General features: G+C 46.4%; 1 protein-coding gene and 1 long non-coding RNA gene across 2 annotated transcripts in view; both read left to right on the top strand.

The window, feature by feature from the left end:
• Positions 1-22,852, top strand: part of SLC51A (solute carrier family 51 member A) — a 202,726-nt gene that overhangs the window by 98,342 nt on the left and 81,532 nt on the right. The window contains exon 5 of the mRNA XM_069620326.1: positions 19,062-19,220. Within this exon, the coding sequence (XP_069476427.1) occupies positions 19,062-19,220 (159 nt within the window). The remainder of the gene's footprint in view (positions 1-19,061; positions 19,221-22,852) is intronic.
• LOC138493118 (uncharacterized) lies at positions 13,541-15,130 on the top strand. Its single transcript, XR_011276264.1, has 3 exons — positions 13,541-13,621; positions 14,066-14,161; positions 14,510-15,130. It is a non-coding gene; the product is annotated as an uncharacterized lncRNA (long non-coding RNA).

The following is a 22,852-nucleotide window of genomic DNA, read 5'->3' as shown; positions in this document are numbered from 1 at the left end:
TTGGGCCACCCCATTGATATCCCAATCTGATCCTGCAGTCAACGATTATTCCCTGTTTACCCAACAGATGAGAGCCCGATTCGACAGACCTGAGGTTCAGTTTTCCTCGTACGAAGCCCTCTTGGACATTCGACAAGGGAACCATGATGTTCAGACTTTTGCTTCTGCTTTCATCAGATTGGCAAAGGATGCAGGATGGCCCGACTCTGCTCAACAAACCCTCTTTCGTCGGGGACTCCATGATGATCTCAAAGACGAGCTAGCCAGAGTGGCTCGTCCGATCTCCTTCCAAGAGCTGGTGACTTTTACTCTTCAGCTGGAATACCGACTTCAAGAGCGAAGACAAGAAAGGAGGAGGTTCCGAAACCTTCCTTCTGCCAGTACTACTCCTGTTCCTCTTCCTACTCGGAGCCAGACTGAAGAACCGATGCAGATCGGAACTACTAGAGGTCCCCTGACTCCAGACGAGAGAAAGAGACGTAGAGATCTGGGTCTCTGCATGTACTGTGGATCTTCTAAGCATTTGCTCCGGAACTGCCCCGAAGTACCTCCAAAACGTTCGGGAAATGCCTCTCCTCGGTCTTGAGCAGGGATAAGAACCGAGCAGAGACGATCAATCCCTGCTACCTTACTTGTCAGAAGGCTACAGAAGAAGATAACAGACTGTTGGTGTTCACCATTCATCTCACTTTCGAGCCCAATCCTACCGTTGAGGTCTTGGCGATGTTGGACTGTGGTGCTGCGGGTAATTTCATCGATGTCCAGTGGGCTCGAGATCAGGGGGTGCCATTTCTACAAAAGAGCTGTTCCTTACCCGTAGAAGGAGTGGATGGGACTCCACTCTCCTCCGGGCCCATTGTACAAGAAACCATACCCGCTACTATGCTTCTTTTCCAACACCAAGAACAGATTGTTTTCGATGTGATAAGAGCCGCACACTTCCCAATAATTCTGGGTATACCATGGCTACGTAAGCATAACCCTACTATAGACTGGTCAACCAACACTATATGTTTTCCATCTTCTTTCTGTACTTCTTCCTGCCTTCTCCAGTCCGATCCGGTTCCTGGTAAGGGAATCCCTACTCCTAAGTCCGCCTCAGTGGTGCAGATGGTGCCACTCTGTTACCAACAATATGCCGAACTTTTTGAAGACGAATTACCACGCTCCTTACCTCCTCATCGGCCTGAAGACTGCTCCATTGAGTTAAAGTCAGGAGCTTCCGTCCCTTTCGGCCGAATGTACCCCATGTCTCTCCCAGAAAGAAGGGCCCTTAAGGAATATCTGGACGCAAACCTTCAGAACGGTCTCATCAGAGAGTCACGCTCCTCTGCCGGAGCATCTATGTTCTTTGTACCCAAGAAAGGGACCTCCGAATTGAGACCGTGTATAGATTATCGAGGTTTGAACTGTATGACTATAAGAGACAGATATCCCAAGCCTCTTATAAAGGAAGTACTGGAAGCAGTTGAAGGGGCTAACATATTCACCAAACTCGACCTTCGGGGTGCCTATCATTTGTTGAGAATCAAGGAGGGGGATGAGTGGAAGACCGCCTTCAGGACTCCTCTGGGACACTTTGAATATCGAGTGATGCCCTTCGGACTGGTAAACGCCCCGGCGGTTTTTCAACGGTTCGTGGACAAGATATTCTCAGACCTGCTATACTCTTTTGTAGTTGTCTATCTTGACGACATTCTTATCTTTTCTTCTTCTCCGGCCGAACACCACAGACACGTTGAGCAGGTGTTAAGAAGACTACAAGAGAACCGCCTATTGTTAAAGCCAGAAAAGTGCATCTTCGATTCCTCGACTGTTCCCTACCTAGGTTTCATTCTCTCCAAAGAAGGAGTTCAGATGGATCCCGAGAAGGTGAAGGCGGTACTTCTATGGCCCACTCCCAGCAGCCCTAAGGATATACAGAGGTTCTTAGGCCTCTCAAATTTTTACAGACGCTTTATCCCAAATTTTTCGGAGATCGTGCTACCCATTACTAATCTACTAAAGAAGGGTCAAGAGTTTGTATGGAACTCCAAGGCAGAACAAGCTTTCCAGGTACTCAATAAAGCCTTCCCCACTGCCCCCATCCTCATTCAACCTAATCAGTCCCTTCCTTTTGTGGTTGAGACGGACGCCTCAGGAGGTGCCATAGGAGCAGCCTTATTACAGTCTGGTAAGGACGGTATCGAACACCCGGTGGCGTACTACTCCCGGACACTCACCCCGAGTGAAAGAAACTACTCGGTATTGGAACGAGAATTGTTGGCCATCCGCCAGGCTTGTGTTGAGTGGAGGCATCTGTTACAGGGTGCTGCTCACCCGTTTTTGGTGAGAACGGATCACAGGAACCTTAAGATACTCCAACAAATGGAGTGTCGCAATTCTAGACATGCCCGGTGGGCCTATTTCTTCTCCCAATTTGACTTTGACATCACGTACCTTCCAGGGAAGGAGAACGTGTTGGCTGACGCCTTATCCCGGAGCCTAGGAGAAGAATGCCTAGTAGACGGTCACAGAACCGAAGAGATTCTTGCGGGGAAAAGAATACTAGGAACGGTCAACACTTTTCTACAAGAGGTCGAACGAACTACTAGTTCTACCCAGATACCCAACGACTGTCTGTCTTCATTGGAGAAGAGAGGGACAGTGTATTTCTACAAGGACACACTGTTTCTTCCGTCTAATGAGCTTCAAATTCAAGCCATGTCTTGGTGTCACGATCTACCTTCTGCTGGCCACAAGGGGCAAGGAGCCACAACCAATCTGGTATCAAGGTATTTCTGGTGGCCAACTTTAGCCAAGGATGTAAAGGCTTATGTAGCCGCATGCCCTATTTGCGCCTCCAATAAATCCTCTACTCATCGCCCTCTGGGTCTTCTTCAACAAGGACCTTTGCCAGCACGTCCTTGGGAACACATTTCTACTGATTTTATTGTGGATCTTCCTCTCTCTACGGGTTCTACCGCCATCATGGTGACCGTAGATTCTCTGAGTAAGATGGCACACTTTTCTCCTCTACCTGGCCTACCATCTGCTCCAGAAGTAGCTGAGGTTTTTCTGAGAGATGTGGTTAGGCTTCACGGTCTACCTCAAACTATTGTTTCCGACAGAGGCTCTCAATTCTCTTCTCGATTCTGGTCTACACTGTGCAAGACTCTGGGAATCAGTAGAGCTCTCTCTTCTGGTTATCATCCCCAAAGTAACGGACAAACTGAACATCTGAACTCCACCTTAGAACAATACCTTCGTTGTTTCTGTGGTCAAGAACAGGAAAAGTGGAAGACTTTTCTCTCCACGGCGGAATTCGCTTACAACAATACAGTGCACTCCTCCCTAGGAACCAGTCCATTCTTTTTTTCCTATGGCTTTCATCCCATACACATTCCCTTGGTCGGAATACCATCGACTGCGGTTCCTGCGGTTGACCAAAGACTTTGCGAGCTAAAACGTATACAAGGGGAGGCTAAGAAGAATTTGGAGTCCAGCAGAGAGCTCCAAAAGAGGTACGCTGACAGGAAGAGATCTCAAAACCCCAAATGGTCTGTTGGTACTAAGGTCTGGTTATCCACTAAATTCTTGCCCCGCTGGTTACACCCCGGAAAGTTTTCTGCCAGATTCATTGGACCTTTTCCCATTTCCGCACAAATCAATCCGGTGGCCTTTCGCTTGAAACTTCCTCACAGTATGAAGCGCATCCATCCTGTGTTCCACACGTCCCTTCTCAGGCCTATCTATCAGACCCGCATGGTCGGGCAGTGCCACGCTCATCACTCCCCGATAATCCAGAACCGGAGGAATACGAGGTGGAGAGGCTGGTGGATTCTCGCTACAGACATGGTACTGTTCAGTACCTGGTACATTGGAAGGGGTACTCCGCTGCAGAGCGTACCTGGGAACCTAGAAGCCACATTCATGCCCCCCGCTTGTTACGTCTTTTTCACCGCCTTCATCCGGGTAAGCCCGGGGGATCCCAGATGAGAAGGGGGCATACTGTCACAACGCGACCCAGGACACTGTGGGAAAGATGGAGACTTACTTAGGCACCTTACGGTCCTTTACCGTTCTAGTCTTTTCTGGTTCTTTTCCTTTAAAAGGTAGCCACGCCCACAACGCTGTGCATTGCAACTCGCTTTGTCAGCCTTTCGCTAACTTCGCCTGCTGTGCCGCTCCTCGAGCTTGCGCCTTTGATTCTTTCCTACCCTGCATTCAGCCCGCTTCAGCTCTCTTTGTTTCTCGGCGCTTCCGTCTCGCGTCCTTCTGTCCGCTCCTTCTTGTCAGCCTCTCTTCCTTTTTTGGGTTCTATACTGAAGCTATTCTTCGCATTCCCTCGCTGTTTACCTCCGGCTAGCGGTCTATCCCCTCGCACTCATATTCTACACCTGTCCAACCCGCCTTCGCTCCCGCTGGCTCTCTCTCTCCCCTGTGCTTGATTCCTTTGCCTTGTTCACCCGCTTTCGCTCCCGCTTGCTCTCTCTCCCCTGTGCTTGATTCCTTTGACTTGTTCACCCGCTTTCGCTCCCGATCGCTCTCTCTCTCACTTTCACTCTCTCTCTTCCTTGCTCGCTCTCTCGCCCTTCTGTCCCAGCTCTCACTCTCTCTCTCTCTCTCTTACTTGAGTTTTCAGACTTACCTTCCTTCCTATCTACTCGTGTGCAGTCTCCGCTCCAGCTTACCTTGATCCAGTGGACTCACCTCAATTCCTTTTCGACATCAACATACCTCATCCGGTAGTTCTTGGATTCGAGTACTGTTTGCTAATTACCATTCACCGGCCTCCTCCACTTCCGACTCTCTCCTCTCTCCCTGTCAGCAAGGACTCGCCATCTACCAGGGTTTTTTCTGCCGTCACTGGCTTTTTCCCTGGCATAAAGGGACTGGCTCCCCTGGGTCCACCTGACAGCTTGTTCTCATCACTGTCAGGGTGGCCTCAAGCGGAGCTCGTCCCTATCTCTACGAGCGGAAGAAGGACAAGAAGGGAAGGAGGAATACTAAGACGGACGAAGACCCACAGGGGATAAAGAAGGAGGGGAGAAGAAGACCTACGACTTCTATCCAGGAGGATTCCTCTAAGGAGTCAGGTGAGGAGTCATCGGGGGTGGTAGTTTCCGATTGTGACATTCACTCACATCCCCGGTTCCACGATTCACTGGGTGTAAATAGAAAGAGGGCATGGGATCACCTTGGGATCAGGCAAAGATATCTGGCACTCACGGATCAAGTTCCTGGGTAGACATTGCAGACAGGAGATGAACAGCTCATTCCAGGGATAATGAGGTGGAAAGACCTTCCCCAGGTTCTCGGAACCACTTGATAACAGCTTACAATTCCCCTTTTTAGATAACGTGTTCATGGTTTTCCAGTGGTTTAATAAGGTTCTTCCTTAGGGACTTTTGTGTGGAGGAGTGTCTGCTTTCTCTATTGTAGTAGCAGTTTCAGGGCTGAGGTCTCCCCATCAGGGCCTCTTGATTGCCATTGTTTGTTTTATGGGCGATACGTGAGCTATTCTGAGAATATACTAGTGTCCATGGGGCCTCATCACGAGTTGGGCTGTAGCCCTTAAATGTGGTGGTAACGGTATTACCGCAACATTTAAGGGCTGGCCTTATCACGAGTTGGGCGCTAAATGGGCTGTTTTACCTGCAGCTTTTTTATGGAGGTGAAAATCCCTGTTTTCGGCGGTACTACAGCCAGCTGTATTAGCACCGAAAATTCCCCATTGGATCCAATGGACCCAATCAGAAATGGGGATTTAAGGTTAAGGCCCAACCCGTGATCCAGTGGTAATACCACAGGGCCGGTCGATGCTAGGGCTATTACAGTCGGCGGTATTACAGCCGGGAATACAGCCCAACTCGTGATGAGGCCCCATGTCTCCAGGTTTTCTGTGACTTTTGCCATACTGCGGGATTTCCCTGGATTTCCACCAGAGCCAACCCAAGGAAACTCTTGCAGGTGAGAGGTGGTTGCACTCCGAGTTCTTCTGAATTAAGTATGATGTTCTTTGGTCTGCCTCCATTCGCTTCAGGTCTCTTACATGGTCTGTGGAGCAGTTGTGGCTTCTGTAGGGTCTCTAGTTTCTCACTGGAATGGGGTGTGCCTGTGGTGGGTGAAGTCCCTTGAACCTCAAATCATCAGCTAGTGAGATTTGACTTTAGATCTCCTTTGAGGCTTTGTTTTCTTGAATAAGGTGCCCTGTCCAATGGCACAGTATTTGATCTGCTGTCCTATTTTAAGGAACCAGTCATGACCTGCTCTGTTTTGTCATGTTCTGTCCCATGACACCTGCCATCCGGAGCCCTCCTCTCTTGCATGAAGCACCCTGTCCCCTGGCACCTGCTGCTGGGCTCAGCTTTGCTTTCCTGCCCTGTCCCTTGCCACCTGCCAGGCCATGCTCAGGTCAGCTTTGTCCTCTTGTATGAAGCATCCTGTTCCCTGGCACCTGCGGTACCCTCTTTTTCTCTCCTGTCTTGTCCCATGGCACCTGCCAGGCCCTGCTCATCTCAGCTCTGTTCTCTTGTTTGAAGCATCATGTGTCCTGGCACCTGCTCTGCTCAACTTTGCATTCCTGCCTTGTCCCATGCCACCACCTGCCCGGCCATGCTCATCTCAGCTTTGTCCTCCTGTATGAAGCATCCTGTTCCCTGGCACCTGCAATACCCTCCTTTGCTCTCCTGCTTGTCCCTTGACACTTGCTGGGCCCTGCTCAGCTCAGCTCTCTTGGATGAAGCATCCTGCTCCCTGCAGCCACTATGCACACCTTTCATATCCTGTCCCATGCCACCTGGCAGGCCAAGCTCAGTTTTGTTCCCTTGAATGAAGCATCCTGTTCACTGGTAGCTGCTGAGCTCACCTTTGCTATCCTGTCCTGTCCCATTCCACCTGCCAGGCCATACTTATATCAGCTATGTTCTCTTGAATCAAGTGCCCTGTTCCCTGGCACCTGCAATACCCTCCTTTGCTCTCCTGTCTTGTCCCATGGCACCTGCCAGGTCATGCTCAGCTCAGCACGGATGTCTTGTATTAAGCATCCTGTTCCCTGGCACCTCCTGTGCACACCTTTCATCCCCTGTCCCATGCCACCTGGAAGGCCAAGCTCAGCTCTGTTCATTTGAATGAAGCATCCGGCTCCCTGGCACCTGCTGTGACCATCTTTGTTCTCCTGTCCCATGGCACCCATCGTTCTCAATGCTCGACTATTGCATGAATAATCCTGTCCCATGGCACCCACCATGCGCAATGCTCATTGCTTGCATAAAGCGTCCTACTCTATGGCACCCATCGTGCTCAATGCTCGTCTCTTGCTTGAAGAGTCCTGTATCATGGCACCCATCATGCTCAATGATGGTCTCTTGCATTACGCGAGCAACACATGGATATCCCAAAAACAAGCTACCTATTGAGTATAGGCTGGAAATGTAGACTCACATAAGGCAGTTTATGAATCAAAATCTTGTGTGAGAACATATATCACAAGATATGTGCGACAGCAGGTATTGCAAAAATATATTCAATTTTATTATTTGCTAAAAAGCACGGACCACAGAGTCCAATTGTTTAAAAAGACACTATATCACAACATACAACAACAGTAAATCGAACACTGTATTCAAAGACATTCAAATATTAGCAATTATCAACGTTCAATCAAGCCCATTGCTAATTTCAGGTGATGTTAGTAAACCAAAGTGACTCCCAATAGCAGGCATTTGTTTGTAATTTCGCAAAGAGGACCCTATGGGGGAAGTGTCGGCAGAATTGACTCTGTTTCCAGCCTTAGATCTGTAAAACCACAAGGTGATACGTATTAACTAACTTGTTGTAGCATGGACGTCTAGTCGCCCCGCTAAGGCTTTCATCAGGACACCCGGAGGACAACTGATGTTAGATGTCGTGTATTACACAAGGAATGCTTTGTATTAGCCAGTGTATCTAAACAAAAGACACAAAAGAAACTTTTTTTTATAAAAAACCTGCTTCATCACGGAAAAACGTTGCCTCAATAATCTTAATATTTCCAACCCTTTGACACAATATTTTATGTGCATCATAGAGATATCAATATTCAATAATATATACCACTTTGTGTTGTTTGGACACAGCTCATTGCATTACGCGTCATGACCCATGGAACCCATCGTGCTCAATGCTGCGCTCTTGCATTAAGCGTCACGACCCATGGCACCCATTGTGCTCGATGCTGGTCTCTTGCATTAAGGATATGAATACTTTAATGGCCACTCAGGTGCCAGCGAATAGAAAAATCCAGTAGCTTGTACTGTGAACACGCGACACTTAAATTATAAAGGCACCTCTGAGCGAGGGGTCCTTTCTAAGGATCTAAAACTTAGTGTAGACATATGACATTGTATAATGTCTAAAGTTTTTAACACAGTCTATGGCAACCATTCTACACATAGATCTAAAAACACATGAGTCCTGCTCATGCTATATCAGAGTCGACCGGTTTCATAACCATATCTCATTCTAGTTATCTTCGTCAGGACTTTGTTTGATAAGGTCTTGATTGCCTGTTCTGGGAACGCTGTCTTGCGCCCTTACGTGTCTGTTCCTATTCCTATAGGGTATGGATCAAAGAAAGACAGAAAAAGGAATGGTTACTTAATGTACCATTCAAATTCTCGAATTGTATACTGCTATACCTCTATTACTAATTATAGGTGTATCATTTGATATCACTAGGCTTACTTATTCAAAAGGACAACTAAATGTGTCCAAAAATGCCTATTCTTACATAAAACGTCGAAGGGAAAGGTAAGGGAATATGAGATATAACTAGAATGAGATATGGTTATGAAACCGGTCGACTCTGATATAGCATGAGCAGGACTCATGTGTTTTTAGATCTATGTGTAGAATGGTTGCCATAGACTGTGTTAAAAACTTTAGACATTATACAATGTCATATGTCTACACTAAGTTTTAGATCCTTAGAAAGGACCCCTCGCTCAGAGGTGCCTTTATAATTTAAGTGTCGCGTGTTCACAGTACAAGCTACTGGATTTTTCTATTCGCTGGCACCTGAGTGGCCATTAAAGTATTCATACACTGACGTGCAGATATAGCACTAGAAAAATCTAAGTACATTGGCATTATCTAATGTAAAATGCCTTATATGTTTCTTTTGTTGTGACTTATACACTTGATACTGTGTTTTAATTGCTGGAAGTGATCAAACTGAATTTCCTCTGTATGTTGGAGATTACTATCAACATATTAAAAAAGTTTTGTACTGCTCTACTGCTTTGATGAAATGTTTTTACATATTAAAATCTGTTTAGTAAAACCACTTTCTCTATAGACCGTGATTGAGTGTGATGATAAATTTAAAAATTCCCGGTAAGAATGGAAATAAAAACCTTAGTATAGGTATAAATAGACTTACCCTTGGTGTTTTAGTATTTTTCGCACAACCTTAGGGTTGTTGGGTTTGATTAATTCATTTTCAGGACCCAGGTGTAATCCACCTGAGAGTCCTTACTTATAGGAAGCATAACAAAGAAATTGCTTCACTGTAGTGTTTAGTTTTGTTTGTGGTACATGTGGGAAACAATTTTATTGATCTGACTAGGGATCTATAACAAATCGGCAGCTACATTCTCTTGCCACCTGACTAATGATACCCTAGCTGGAGTCTGACAAACACACACAGAAATGGCGGAAAATAACTATCTTGCCTACGCGGAAGAACTTGTTGAAGGCATTTTATCCAATCCTTCTCTATTGAGTGCTGACCTAGCGAATCATGTCATTCCAAACACAGACGAATGGAATGAGATGGAAATTATTCGAAAGAAAATCATACGTACAGAACTACATGGGGCTCTAATGACTGAATACCTGAGAGCCCATGCAGCCCCGAATGGCCTCATTATACATATAGAGCCAAGGATTTTCTTAGACAATCTAGCATTCAGAAAAGACTGGTCGTATATAGCGAATAAATGTACCAGAGACTGGTTGATTTTGATAATCAACACGGCCAAGAAAGTCACTGAACAATTGCTGAAAGAACTTAACGATAAAAGTGACGCTCTAAAACTTAAGGTGTCTCTGGACATTTATAACGCTAAACTCCTGACCTTAGAAACATCTTTAAAAGAGTTTAAAGACCTTAATCTGAATAAAAAACTGACCAAACTCAAAAAAGACCTGGCAGCATTTACCCATGAAAAAATATATCCTTATGTGGGGGTAGATTACTTTTCAGATGAGGCTATAGAGTCAAGACGAGATGCAGCGCAGCTCAGATTCCAAAATATGCAGAGAGGAAATTATAGAAATAGATCTGGTTCCTCATCAGGCTCATCTACCAGTTCAGGCAATCGCAGAGTTAGATTTAATTCAAATCAGGCCCCTGCGGCCCCTACTAATGTCCCTTTTTTAGGACAACGAGGAGGCAACAGAGGCAACCAGCGGTGGCAAGGACACCCCACGGTAGTTACTCGCAGCAGAGGCAGAGGCCTTCCACAACCAATGACTCGCTAGTGGTTAACTTATCCACATATACACTGATGAAAGCAGAAGATGAGGTTTTGCAAAAAGGCTTGTCCTTTGTACCTACATCATACTATGACCCATTTCAAACTAGAATAGAGGTCAGCCAATTGATGAGGAAGATCAGATTAAAACAATACTTTTATGAAGGCACACCAGCTATAGAAGATGCCACAGGCTTGAAGCCAGCATCCCAATTTCATCCTCCTTATGCTCTGAATACAGTAGAGTCCACTACGTTCGAACAAGCCTTACTTAAGAGAATCAGCCAATTAGAAGAGAACATTCCCTTTACACATTCTAACTGCACGAAACAACAAATAGCAGCATTAAAAACTTTGGCAGATAACGCATGTATTGTAATTAAGCCGGCAGATAAAGGAGGAGCAATTGTTGTGATGAACAAGGTAGATTATGATAACATGGTTCAGGAACTTTTATCAGACCGCACCAGTTATCGCATTCTACCGGGCAATCCCACCAACCAATTACAAAATCAAATTAAATCTGTAATTGAAGAAGCAGAGGCAGAGGGTTATATAAGCGCAAAAGAAGCAGCTTTTCTCACACCACCGTACCCTCGAATACCAGCATTCTATGCCACCCCGAAAATCCATAAAGGCATAAGTCCACCCCCTGGCAGACCCATAGTATCGGGCATCCAGTCAGTCCTAGAGCCTCTGTCACAATTTGTTGATTTCTTTATTAAAGATGAAGTTCCGAAGATGCGGTCATATGTAAAGGACTCTACAGCTATGCTAAACCTCTTGGAGACTATCAGCTTTAATCAAGAGACAGAATGGTTAGTTACCATGGATATAGAGTCGCTGTACACAAGGATACCACAACAAGCCACACTCTCCATGGTTCAACACCTTTTGGAATCAGGCATAGACCTATACAATACTCCTCCTGGCCTGATAATACAACTTGCTGAAATAGCTCTCACCAGAAATTATTTCATCTGTAATGACATTTTTTATCAACAGATTTCAGGGACTGCTATGGGGGCTACCTTTGCCCCAGTTTGGCCAATCTTTTTGTCAATGCCTTTGAATGTGATGTCATCTATCCCCCGACCAATCCTTTTTTGAACCATACTATCCTATGGAAGAGATATATAGATGATGTTTTTATGATCTTTAAAGGAACTGAAGCAGAACTACATGGATTCCACATGTGGCTCAACTCACAAAATCCTTTTTTGAAATTCACCATAGAATTTGACAAAAAAGCTATACATTTTTTGGATCTCAATATTCTGGTGGTACAAGACAAACTATGTTCTAAAATATACAAGAAGGATACTGACAGGAATTCACTCCTGAGATACTCGAGTTACCATCCACAGGCATTGAAAGACAATCTTCCCTTCGGACAATTCCTGCGTTACAGAAGAACCTGTACCCAGACCTCTGATTATGAACAACAAGGAAAAGCCCTCAAGAAACAACTGGTTGATAGAGGGTACCCTAAGAGAATCATTGACTCTACATACAGGAGAGCCCGTAATATCCCGAGAAGTGTCACGTTACAACAACATCCAAAACCACCTGCACAAGACAACATAACGGCAGTTATGAGCTATTCCCCGATGTTGAATAAATTGAAAAAGGAAATCAAAAATCTATGGCCAATTCTAAATACTGGACAACATCATTTGGAGGAGCCCAAATTTGCCATCAAAAGGAGAAGTAACATCCGTGACAAAATAGTGAAAACTTGTAGAGACACAAGAGACAACCATCCTGTCACGATCTGGCAAAGTACAGCCCCGATGGGACATTCACCATGCGGTTCCTGTTCCATGTGCTCACAAACCGAGCGCACAAAACAAATAGATTTGGGGCTTCGCACCCCGTGGATACAACGGCAGTTTACCAACTGCAATACCGCAGGGGTGATTTATCTCATTAAATGTCCTTGTAACCTTAAATATGTCGGGATGACTATGAGACCTATTAAGAAACGCATGATTGAACATCGCTCGTGTTTAAGGACCAAGAAGCTGACAGCACCTATGGTAAACCATTTTATCTTGAAAGGACATAGTCCAGAAGCATTCAAATGGACCATAATTGAAAAAATTAACATTCCTAAACGGGGTGGAAATTTCCAGAACATACTATTTAGGAGAGAACAACATTGGATATTTAGGCTTAATACACATAAGAAAGGGCTTAATGAATTTATCCAATGGAACGAGCTAGCGGTTCTCCCTAGTTAAATAGCATAGAGATTCTCTGCAATAATAGATTATCAGGATATACCCCCTTTTTCCCCAGGGGTTGTGTTGTTAGGCTTCCTCCTGTTTGCTATACAGAGAGAATAGCCCCCCCTTCTATTGTATAACAACTATGCATGATCAGGACTGCCAGTAGAAACCAGATTTTTAACATTAATACGAATCCAACACACTGTAGTAGGGTAAAAAGATCGGTTCCTCCATATGCTGTTACATATATTTAAATGTACATTTAATTCGGATTGATATATGCACACACAGAAATGCTACCTAGTTAAGAAACGGTTGTTTTTAAAGAAAGATCGAATTATGTAAGGGACATATTTGTTTTTTTTTAAAAACTGTGTCCTTGCAATGATGAACCGGCCTGCATGTGATCAGTGAGCAATTAATGTAATTTCCATGAGGACAAGATGACAAAATATGTGTATCACGTCTTCATGGGCCAATATATGGTGGTCACTAATACTTCATCTAATTTAGAATATGATGTGTCATTAGCCTCGTTTTTGTCCGCGAAAAGATTCAAGTTTCTTTTTTGTGTGCGCAAGAAAAATGTCTATTATTCCACGATTACGGACGATTTTATACGTGTCGGAAAGTTGTTCACCTTATATATATAGAAATGTCCTGTGGATAGAGATACACACGTTATTTGCCCTATCAAAGATGGCTGTTTAGGTAGCCTGAGATAAGATGGCTGCTAAACCATAGAGTCCACTTTAACCATCTTGGCTAGCATGCATGCTATCGAGTTACCATAGCAGATAGCGTTGTAACAGTAACACCAGCGTGCTGAAACTTAGATGCATTGCACAGACACAGTGAAGCTTTGATGTATGCTGCTTTAAAGTAACTAAGGTGAGAGGCGATTTTTGCAAAACAAACTAAACAAAGTGCCGTTTGGTAAGAATTATGCATATATTTTGCAGCACTCGTGTTTTTAAGAAACTCTGCACGTTTGTTGCTGTTTTCGTTTTTAAAGGTGTCCATAACTTAGAAACATTGCGCAGACACAACGCTGTTGGATGCAGCTATTGCATAATCAAGACGATAGGTGTTATATATGTAAAGCTAATGAAACAAGTGCTGCTTTGTTAAGAATAATGCATGTACTTAGTCGCACCGTGGTCTAGGAAACTTTGCACGCCCGCTGTTGTACTTAGTTTCAAAGATGTCTATACCATCCCGTGAGAAGTGTATATAGCTTATGAACACCAACGGTTGTTTTTGTGTCAAAAATAATGCATGGATTTAATAATATTTTTCGTGTATACTAATAGCGCTTTTGCCTATTATTTACAGATTGTATATAAGCCAATGCTGAAATAGGCAATGAGCTAACTGGCGCGCTCTTTTCCAAGATGCTTTCTGAGCAGTGATGGTCCACAGTAAAGTGTGGTAAGATCACACACAAAGATAAAATGGGCTATTAGGGGATTCTTTCACCCCCTTTTTCACCCTTTTCTACCTATAGACTATTTGGTCTAGGCTATGGAGTTTCCTCGTGCCTGTTGTTTATTACTCCCCCACCCCTTTACCTTTCCCTTACCTTTCCCTTCGACGTTTTATGTAAGAATAGGCATTTTTGGACACATTTAGTTGTCCTTTTGAATAAGTAAGCCTAGTGATATCAAATGATACACCTATAATTAGTAATAGAGGTATAGCAGTATACAATTCGAGAATTTGAATGGTACATTAAGTAACCATTCCTTTTTCTGTCTTTCTTTGATCCATACCCTATAGGAATAGGAACAGACACGTAAGGGCGCAAGACAGCGTTCCCAGAACAGGCAATCAAGACCTTATCAAACAAAGTCCTGACGAAGATAACTAGAATGAGATATGGTTATGAAACCGGTCGACTCTGATATAGCATGAGCAGGACTCATGTGTTTTTAGATCTATGTGTAGAATGGTTGCCATAGACTGTGTTAAAAACTTTAGACATTATACAATGTCATATGTCTACACTAAGTTTTAGATCCTTAGAAAGGACCCCTCGCTCAGAGGTGCCTTTATAATTTAAGTGTCGCGTGTTCACAGTACAAGCTACTGGATTTTTCTATTCGCTGGCACCTGAGTGGCCATTAAAGTATTCATACACTGACGTGCAGATATAGCACTAGAAAAATCTAAGTACATTGGCATTATCTAATGTAAAATGCCTTATATGTTTCTTTTGTTGTGACTTATACACTTGATACTGTGTTTTAATTGCTGGAAGTGATCAAACTGAATTTCCTCTGTATGTTGGAGATTACTATCAACATATTAAAAAAGTTTTGTACTGCTCTACTGCTTTGATGAAATGTTTTTACATATTAAAATCTGTTTAGTAAAACCACTTTCTCTATAGACCGTGATTGAGTGTGATGATAAATTTAAAAATTCCCGGTAAGAATGGAAATAAAAACCTTAGTATAGGTATAAATAGACTTACCCTTGGTGTTTTAGCTCTTGCATTAAGGGTCATGACCCATGGCACCCATCGTGCTCGATGCTGGTCTCTGCATTAAGCGTCATGACCCATGGCACCCATCGTGCTCGATGCTGGTCTCTTGCATTAAGCGTCATGGCCCATGGCACCCATCGTGCTCGATGCTCGTCTCTTGCATTAAGCGTCATGACCCATGGCACCCATCGTGCTCGATGCACGTCTCTTGCATTAAGCGTCATGACCCATGGCACCCATTGTGCTCGATGCTGGTCTCTTGCATTAAGCGTCATGACCCATGGCACCCATCGTGCTCGATGCGCGTCTCTTGCATTAAGCGTCATGACCCATGGCACCCATCGTGCTCGATGCTGGTCTCTGCATTAAGCGTCATGACCCATGGCACCCATCGTGCTCGATGCTGGTCTCTTGCATTAAGCGTCATGGCCAATGGCATCCATCGTGCTCAATGCTGGTCTCTTGCATTAAGCGTCATGTCCCATGGCACCCATCGTGCTCAATGCTGGTCATTTGTATTAAGCGCCATATCCCAGGGCACACATCGTGCTCAATGCTCGTCTCTTGCAGTAAGCGTCATGTTCCATTGTGCTCCATGCTCGTCTCTTGCATTACGCGTCATGTCCCATTGTGCTTAATGCTCGTCTCTTGCATTAAGCATCATGACCCATGGCACCCATCGTGCTCAATGCTGGTCTCTTGCATTAAGCGTCATATCCCAGGGCACCCATCGTGCTCAATGCTCGTCTCTTGCATTAAGCGACATGTCCCATCGTGCTCAATGCTCGTCTCTTGCATTACGCGTCATGACCCATGGCACCCATCGTGCTCAATGCTGGTCACTTGCATTAAGTGTCATGTCCCAGGGCACCCATCGTGCTCAATGCTCGTCTCTTGCATTAAGCGTCATGTCCCAGGGCACCCACCGTGCTCAATGCTCGTCTCTTGCATTAAGCGTCATGTCCCATTGTGCTCCATGCTCGTCTCTTGCATTATGCGTCATGTCCCATCGTGCTTAATGCTCGTCTCTTGCATTAAGCATCATGACCCATGGCACCCATCGTGCTCAATGCTGGTCTCTTGCATTAAGCGTCATATCCCAGGGCACCCATCGTGCTCAATGCTCGTCTCTTGCATTAAGCATCATGTCCCATTGTGCTCCATGCTCGTCTCTTGCATTACGCATCATGTCCCATCGTGCTCAATGCTCATCTCTTGCATTAAGCATCATGACCCATGGCATCCATTGTGCTCAATGCTGGTCTCTTGCATTACGCGTCATGACCCATGGCACCCATCGTGCTCAATGCTGGTCTCTTGCATTAAGCGTCATATCCCAGGGCACCCATCGTGCTCAATGCTGGTCTCTTGCATTACGCGTCATGACCCATGGCACCCATCGTGCTCAATGCTCGTCTCTTGCATTAAGCGTCATGTCCCATTGTGCTCCATGCTCGTCTGTTGCATTACGAGTCATGTCCCATCGTGCTCAATGCTCGTCTCTTGCATTAAGCATCATGACCCAGGGCACCGATTGTGCTCAATGCTTGCTCGTCTCTTGCTTTAGTGTCATGTCAGAGGGCACCCATCATGCTCAATGCTCGTCTCTTGCATTACGCGTCATGTCCCAGGGCACCCATCATGCTCAATGCTTGTCTCTTGCATTACGCGTCATGTCCCATCGTGCTTAATGCTCGTCTCTTGCATTAAGCATTATGACCCATGGCACCCATCGTGCTCAATGCTGGTCTCTTGCATTAAGCGTCATATCCCAGGGCACCCATCGTGCTCCATGCTCGTCTCCTGCATTATGCGTCATGTCCCATCGTGCTCCATGCTGGTCTCTTGCATTAAGCGTCATGTCCCATGGCACCCATCCTGCTCAATGCTCGTCTCTTGCATTAAGAATCATGTCCCAGGGCACCCATCGTGCTCAATGCTCGTCTCTTGCATTAAGCGTCATGTCCCATTGTGCTTCATGCTCGTTTCCTGCATTACACGTCATGTCCCATTGTGCCCAATGCTCGTCTCTTGCATTAAGGGTCATGTCCCATGGCACCCATCGTGCTCAATGCTCGTCTCTTGTATTAAGCATCATGACCCATGGCACGCATCGTGCTCAATGCTTGCTCGTCTCTTGCATTAAGTGTCATGTCCCAGGGCACGCATCATGCTCAATGCGTGTCTCTTGCATTACGCGTCATGTCCCATCATGCTCCATGCTTGTCTCTTGCATTAAGCGTCATGTCCCATGGCACCCATCGTGCTCAATGCTCGCCTCTTGCATTAAGTATCATGACCCATGGCACCCATCGTGCTCAATGCTTGCTCGTCTCTTGCTTTAAGTGTCATGTCCCAGGGCACCCATCGTGCTCAATGCTCGTCTCTTGCATTATTCGTCATGTCCCAGGGCACCCATCGTGCTCAATGCTTGTCTCTTGCATTACGCGTCATGTCCCATCGTGCTTAATGCTCGTCTCTTGCATTAAGCATCATGACCCATGGCACCCATCGTGCTCAATGCTGGTCTCTTGCATTAAGCGTCATATCCCAGGGCACCCATCGTGCTCAATGCTCGTCTCTTGCATTAAGCGTCATGTCCCATTGTGTTCCATGCTCGTCTCCTGCATTACGCGTCATGTCCCATCGTGCTCCATGCTCGTCTCTTGCATTAAGCGTCATGTCCCATGGCACCCATCGTGCTCAATGCTCGTCTCTTGCATGAAGAATCATGACCCATGGCACCCATCGTGCTCAATGCTTGCGCGTCTCTTGCATTAAGCGTCATGACCCATTGCACCCATCTTGCTTGATGCTGGTCTCTTGCATTAAGCGTCATGTCCCATGGCACCCATCGTGCTCGAAGCTGGTCTCTTGCATTAAGCATCATGTCCCATGGCACCCATTGTGCTCGATGCTGGTCTCTTGCATTAAGCGTCACGTCCCATGGCACCCATCGTGCTTGATGCTGGTCTCTTGCATTAAGCGTCATGTCCCATGGCACCCATTGTGCTCGATGCTCATCTCTTCCATTAAGCGTCATGTCCTAGGGCATCCATCGTGCTCGATGCTGGTCTCTTCCATTAAGCTTCATGTCCCATGGCACCCACCGTGCTCAATGCGCGTGTCTTGCATTACGCGACATGAACCATGGCACCCATCGTGCTCAATGCTGTTCTCTTGCATTAAGCCTCATGTCCCAGGGCTCCCATCGTGCTCGATCCTGGTCTCTTGCATTAAGCGTCATGTCCTATGGCACCCACCGTGCTCAATGTGCGTCTCTTGCATTACGCGTCATGACCCGTGGCACCCATCATGGTCAATGCTGGTCTCTTGCATTAAGCGTCATGTCCCAGGGCACCCATCCTGCTCAATGCTGGTCTCTTGAATTAAGCGTCATGTCCCAGGGCACGCATCGTGCTCAATGCTCGTCTCTTGCATTACGCCTCATGACCCATGGCACGCATCATGCTCAATGCTCGTCTCTTGATTTAAGCGTCATGTCCCAGGGCACCCATCATGCTCAATGCGTGTCTCTTGCATTAAGCCTCATGTTGCATGGCACCCATCGTGCTCCATGCTCGTCTCTTGCATTACGCCTCATGACCCATGGCACGCATCGTGCTCAATGCTCGTCTCTTGAATTAAGCGTCATGTCGCAGGGCACCCATCGTGCTCGATGCTGGTCTCTTGCATTAAGCGAAATGTCCCAGGGCACCCATCGTGCTCAATGCGCGTCTCTTGCATTACGCGTCATGACCCACGGCACCCATCATGCTGAATGCACGTCTCTTGCATTACGCGTCATGACCCATCACACTCAGCTCTGTTCTCTTCCCGCAGGTATTTTTCCGTGTGCTTCTACTTGACGCTGCTGATGATGATCCAGGGCTTCGGTGGGAAGGCGGCCCTTTTGGAAAAGCTGAAAGACAGACCTCTAGCCATTCACACGGGCCCCTGCTGCTGCTGCTGCCCCTGCCTGCCGCCCATGAGAATGACCAGGTAAGGCATCGTCCAATGATAACCCAACCTGGGAGGTCGGAGATCTCATGCGTTGCCAGGTCAGGTTGGAGTATCACATCCAGGCCTGGATTTCACTGCATCTTGGTAGTTGTAGTCCTACATTTAAATTGAGAAATGCACAAACACGAGTGGCAGAATGCAAAGGAAAATCTAGGAATATGTATGTATGATCAACTCTCCCATAAGGAAACATGGAGCACATGAGGTCATGCTCCTGCTCCTAGGGGCAAGGGAACCAGGCCAGGCCGGGTCACCAGGGGATAGGGTTTAAGCTGTTTCTACCATAAGTAAAAACAGAATCTTCATTCTCCTGAAATACAAATCCTGATTCTCGAAGATGTCTTAATGCCTTAAAAACCAGGAGCTTAAAAGATAAAGAAAAAACAATTGTTTTACGTTTGCACCTTCAACTGTCTTAAAAGGAATTTGCTGGGAAAGAGGATGTGTAATGATAGGAAGCAAACATGAGAATTTGCCATTGACAGCGATTGAAATGACATGCGTAAACATCTCAAAGATGCTGCAGGCATCTCCAGCTTCACTCCAGCTGGAGGCTTTGGGGTCAGGTGCAGGATAGCAGGTCTACACCTGAGAGGTCCACAGGTGTGTCCTTGTTTACTTCAGTGGGAAGCTTTATGGATCATTTAACATATGATAAGTGATCCTGGAAAGTCAAGCTGTGTCCAGTGAACTGTTCCTCACGCTGCATTGACCCCCTTAGTCTATTCCTATAACCCTGTGTCATACATAGCCCCTTCTGTGCTATGTAGTGCCTCAGTTGGGACACTGCAGGCGTGGACAGAGTCCTGCCCTGTGTTGTGTGCCCACTCTGCTCTGTTTAAAATGGGGTGCTGCCAGAACCAGCTGTTAGGCAACTGGCGCATATTGTCAGGGAAGTTGAAAGCCCCTTACCCCAGGATCAAGTGTGTCACAGATACCCCTGAAGTTCAGGGGAGCCCCCACTATTGAAAGGCCGCAGGTTACCCAATGTTCAATGTATACATCATTAAAGAACGACTATCAGGGGCTTCTCACCACGTCCTGCCGGTAGCCGCCATATGCCCTCCTATGCCACTGAGAAGGCGTTCCATAGGCTCAGCGTAACTACAGATTGCGGGTGAAAGGCAGCAGAGAAAGAGGCCCCTGGCTGGGTGTGAGGAAGCGGCTCAGCAGGATCTGGAGGACAGAGGCATGCTGGGAGGTGTGCAACCCACTGCTGATTACCCAGAAAGCCCTTTGCCATTGCCATCCATGAAGGCTGGAAAGAAACCCATAGTACACGGCCAGAGAATGAATTACGAAAGGGGGTGCACCTGTTCTGTGTGCTCCCAGAACAAGGGACAACAGGAGAACTCGTTTCATGTGTCCTCGGAATGGGAGATGAAAGGGAAGTCTTCACCCTGGTGTTGGTGAGTCATCATGGAGCAGGAACCATTCCAGACCAGACTGGTAATACAAGGTGATGCTTCTTTATAGTATCTTGGTAACAGGTAAAGAGAGGAGCAGGAGAGTGGCAAGCAGCATCCTTCTGGTTCCTTCTGGAGTGTCCCAGCCAAGACCTAGAGAACACGCATCATCACACAACACTCCACACGCATCATCCCATCCTCACATTCCATTCAGCCTTCAGACTGACACACAACACACACCTAGTATCACAGGATACTACAGGAAGGAGGCTAGCCTGTTTTACACGTCCTCAAAAAGAGGGATGAAAGGAGGGAAACTTGTTTCATATGTCCTCAGCACAAGTGTCCTCAACACCAGGGATGGAAAGAGGTGAACCTGTTTCAAATGTCCTCAGAACGAGTTATGAAAGGCAGTGGACTTATTTCATGTGCCCTCAGGACAAGGGACGAAAGGGGTTGAACGTGGTTGGTAGGAATTCAGTATGAGAGATGAAAGGATGTGAGCCTGTTCTCGCATGTCTTCAGAATGAAGGATGAAAGGAGTGGAGCCTGTTTTACATTTCTTCAGAATGAGAGACAAAAGGCGGGGAACCTGTCTCACATGTCCTCAGAACTAGCGTTGAAAGGATCTGTCTTGTTTGCCATGTCTTCAGAACAGGAGACAACGGAGGATGGCATGACTACGCTCAGGTAGAGAGAGGCACAGGCTGGAAAGGCAGGCCCGTAAACAATCTTTCACTTATGCCACTGTAAACCCCCCGAGCTGGCCCCATACCTGTTTCCCCCGGGTCCCTCCGCTTCTAATGTTCGCGGACCGCCCAGCAGGGCTGAGCGGTGGACAGAGGCGAGGTGCAGCAAGGCGGGGAAGCAGGATGACATGCCAAGGTGGGGGTGCCCAATTCCTTAAAGAGAATACACTATTAACACCTCATTTACACTTTGAAACAGATTCATTGAAGACAATGACCACGATAAGCTATTCTGCACCGTCGTAAGTGGTTTCTTTGAACAATGTGGTCTCCAGCTTTGCCCCAGAATGCAGGTGAGAAAGCCGCCCTCTTACAGGATGCCAGCTGTTGCTTCCTTTCCTCTGTTGAAGCCATAACAACTTAAGTGAGAACAAGTCTGGAAAATTCCAATTTTAAAAGCCTAATTATCTCTATTACGATGAGGAGGTGAACCTAGTTTACAAGTCCTGAAAACCGGCAGTGACTTGAAGGGAGACTAGTCTATGTGTCCCCCTAAAAGGGGCAGAATGTGGGCAGCAATTGGCATGTCCCCTGAAGGAGGGATGTCACAGCGACATTGGCATAGAATACCCGGAAGTGGCTGGCAAGGGAAGGGGTGGAGTGTATCAGGTGTCAAGAACTGGTGCTTACATGGAAGGCCAGGGGGCTAGGTCAAATGGGAGAAAAGGTAAGGAAACACCCCAATCAGGTGTTTACCATCTCGACTACTGGGAATGGTTCGCCAATAGTCAACACCCTCTGTGCATATTTGGGACAGTGACATCCTTTGACACCTATTGGGCCTGTGAATATTTAAAATAAAAGTCCCTTGAGTCTTCTCTGTTGCCGCTTGCCATGATGTCCTATGCCAGAGAAAGGCCTTGTATGGGCTCTGCCAAGGGTGTCCGACCTCTTAAATGACCTTAAGTTGAGGGATGCTGCTGTCCCTGCTCCCTAGCGACAAGACAACACAAGAACCATCAGCAGCGGTGGGGGAGGGAAGCACATGGCTGGGCCTGAAAGAGAGGAATGGTGGCGGGGAGGGACAGCACTGGATGCCGGGAGAAAGATGGCTTCCTAATTGATGAGTTCAGCATGAGGCAACAGAGAGCCATCCAGTGAAGAATTGCAGAGAGGGAGTTCATAATCCGTCTGAGATGGCTGGGGTGAAGCAGGGAAAGGAGAAACATATTTGAGTGTCATCAGCAAAAAGGTGATAGTGAAAGGCAATGGGTGAGATACGTCGGTGTAGGGCAGAGGTATAGAGGGTGAACAGCAGAGGTTCAAGGACTGGAGGACGCTTACAGGGCAAGGAGGAGTGTGGGTCAGAGGTTTCAAGTTCCAAGAGATTGTAAAGGATCGACCTTCCAGGAAGGAGGCGATACAGGCTACAGCAGATTTGAGGAACATAAGCTCCTGGAAAGTGAGGGGGACAGAGAAGTGGTTGACGGTGTTGAAAGTGGCAGAGACTTCC

The sequence above is a fragment of the Ambystoma mexicanum genome, chromosome 10 (genome assembly GCF_040938575.1).
Source record: "Ambystoma mexicanum isolate Mex_15411 chromosome 10, UKY_AmexF1_1, whole genome shotgun sequence".
NCBI classification, from domain to species: domain Eukaryota; kingdom Metazoa; phylum Chordata; class Amphibia; order Caudata; family Ambystomatidae; genus Ambystoma; species Ambystoma mexicanum.
This window is presented reverse-complemented; position numbering and strand designations above follow the sequence as displayed.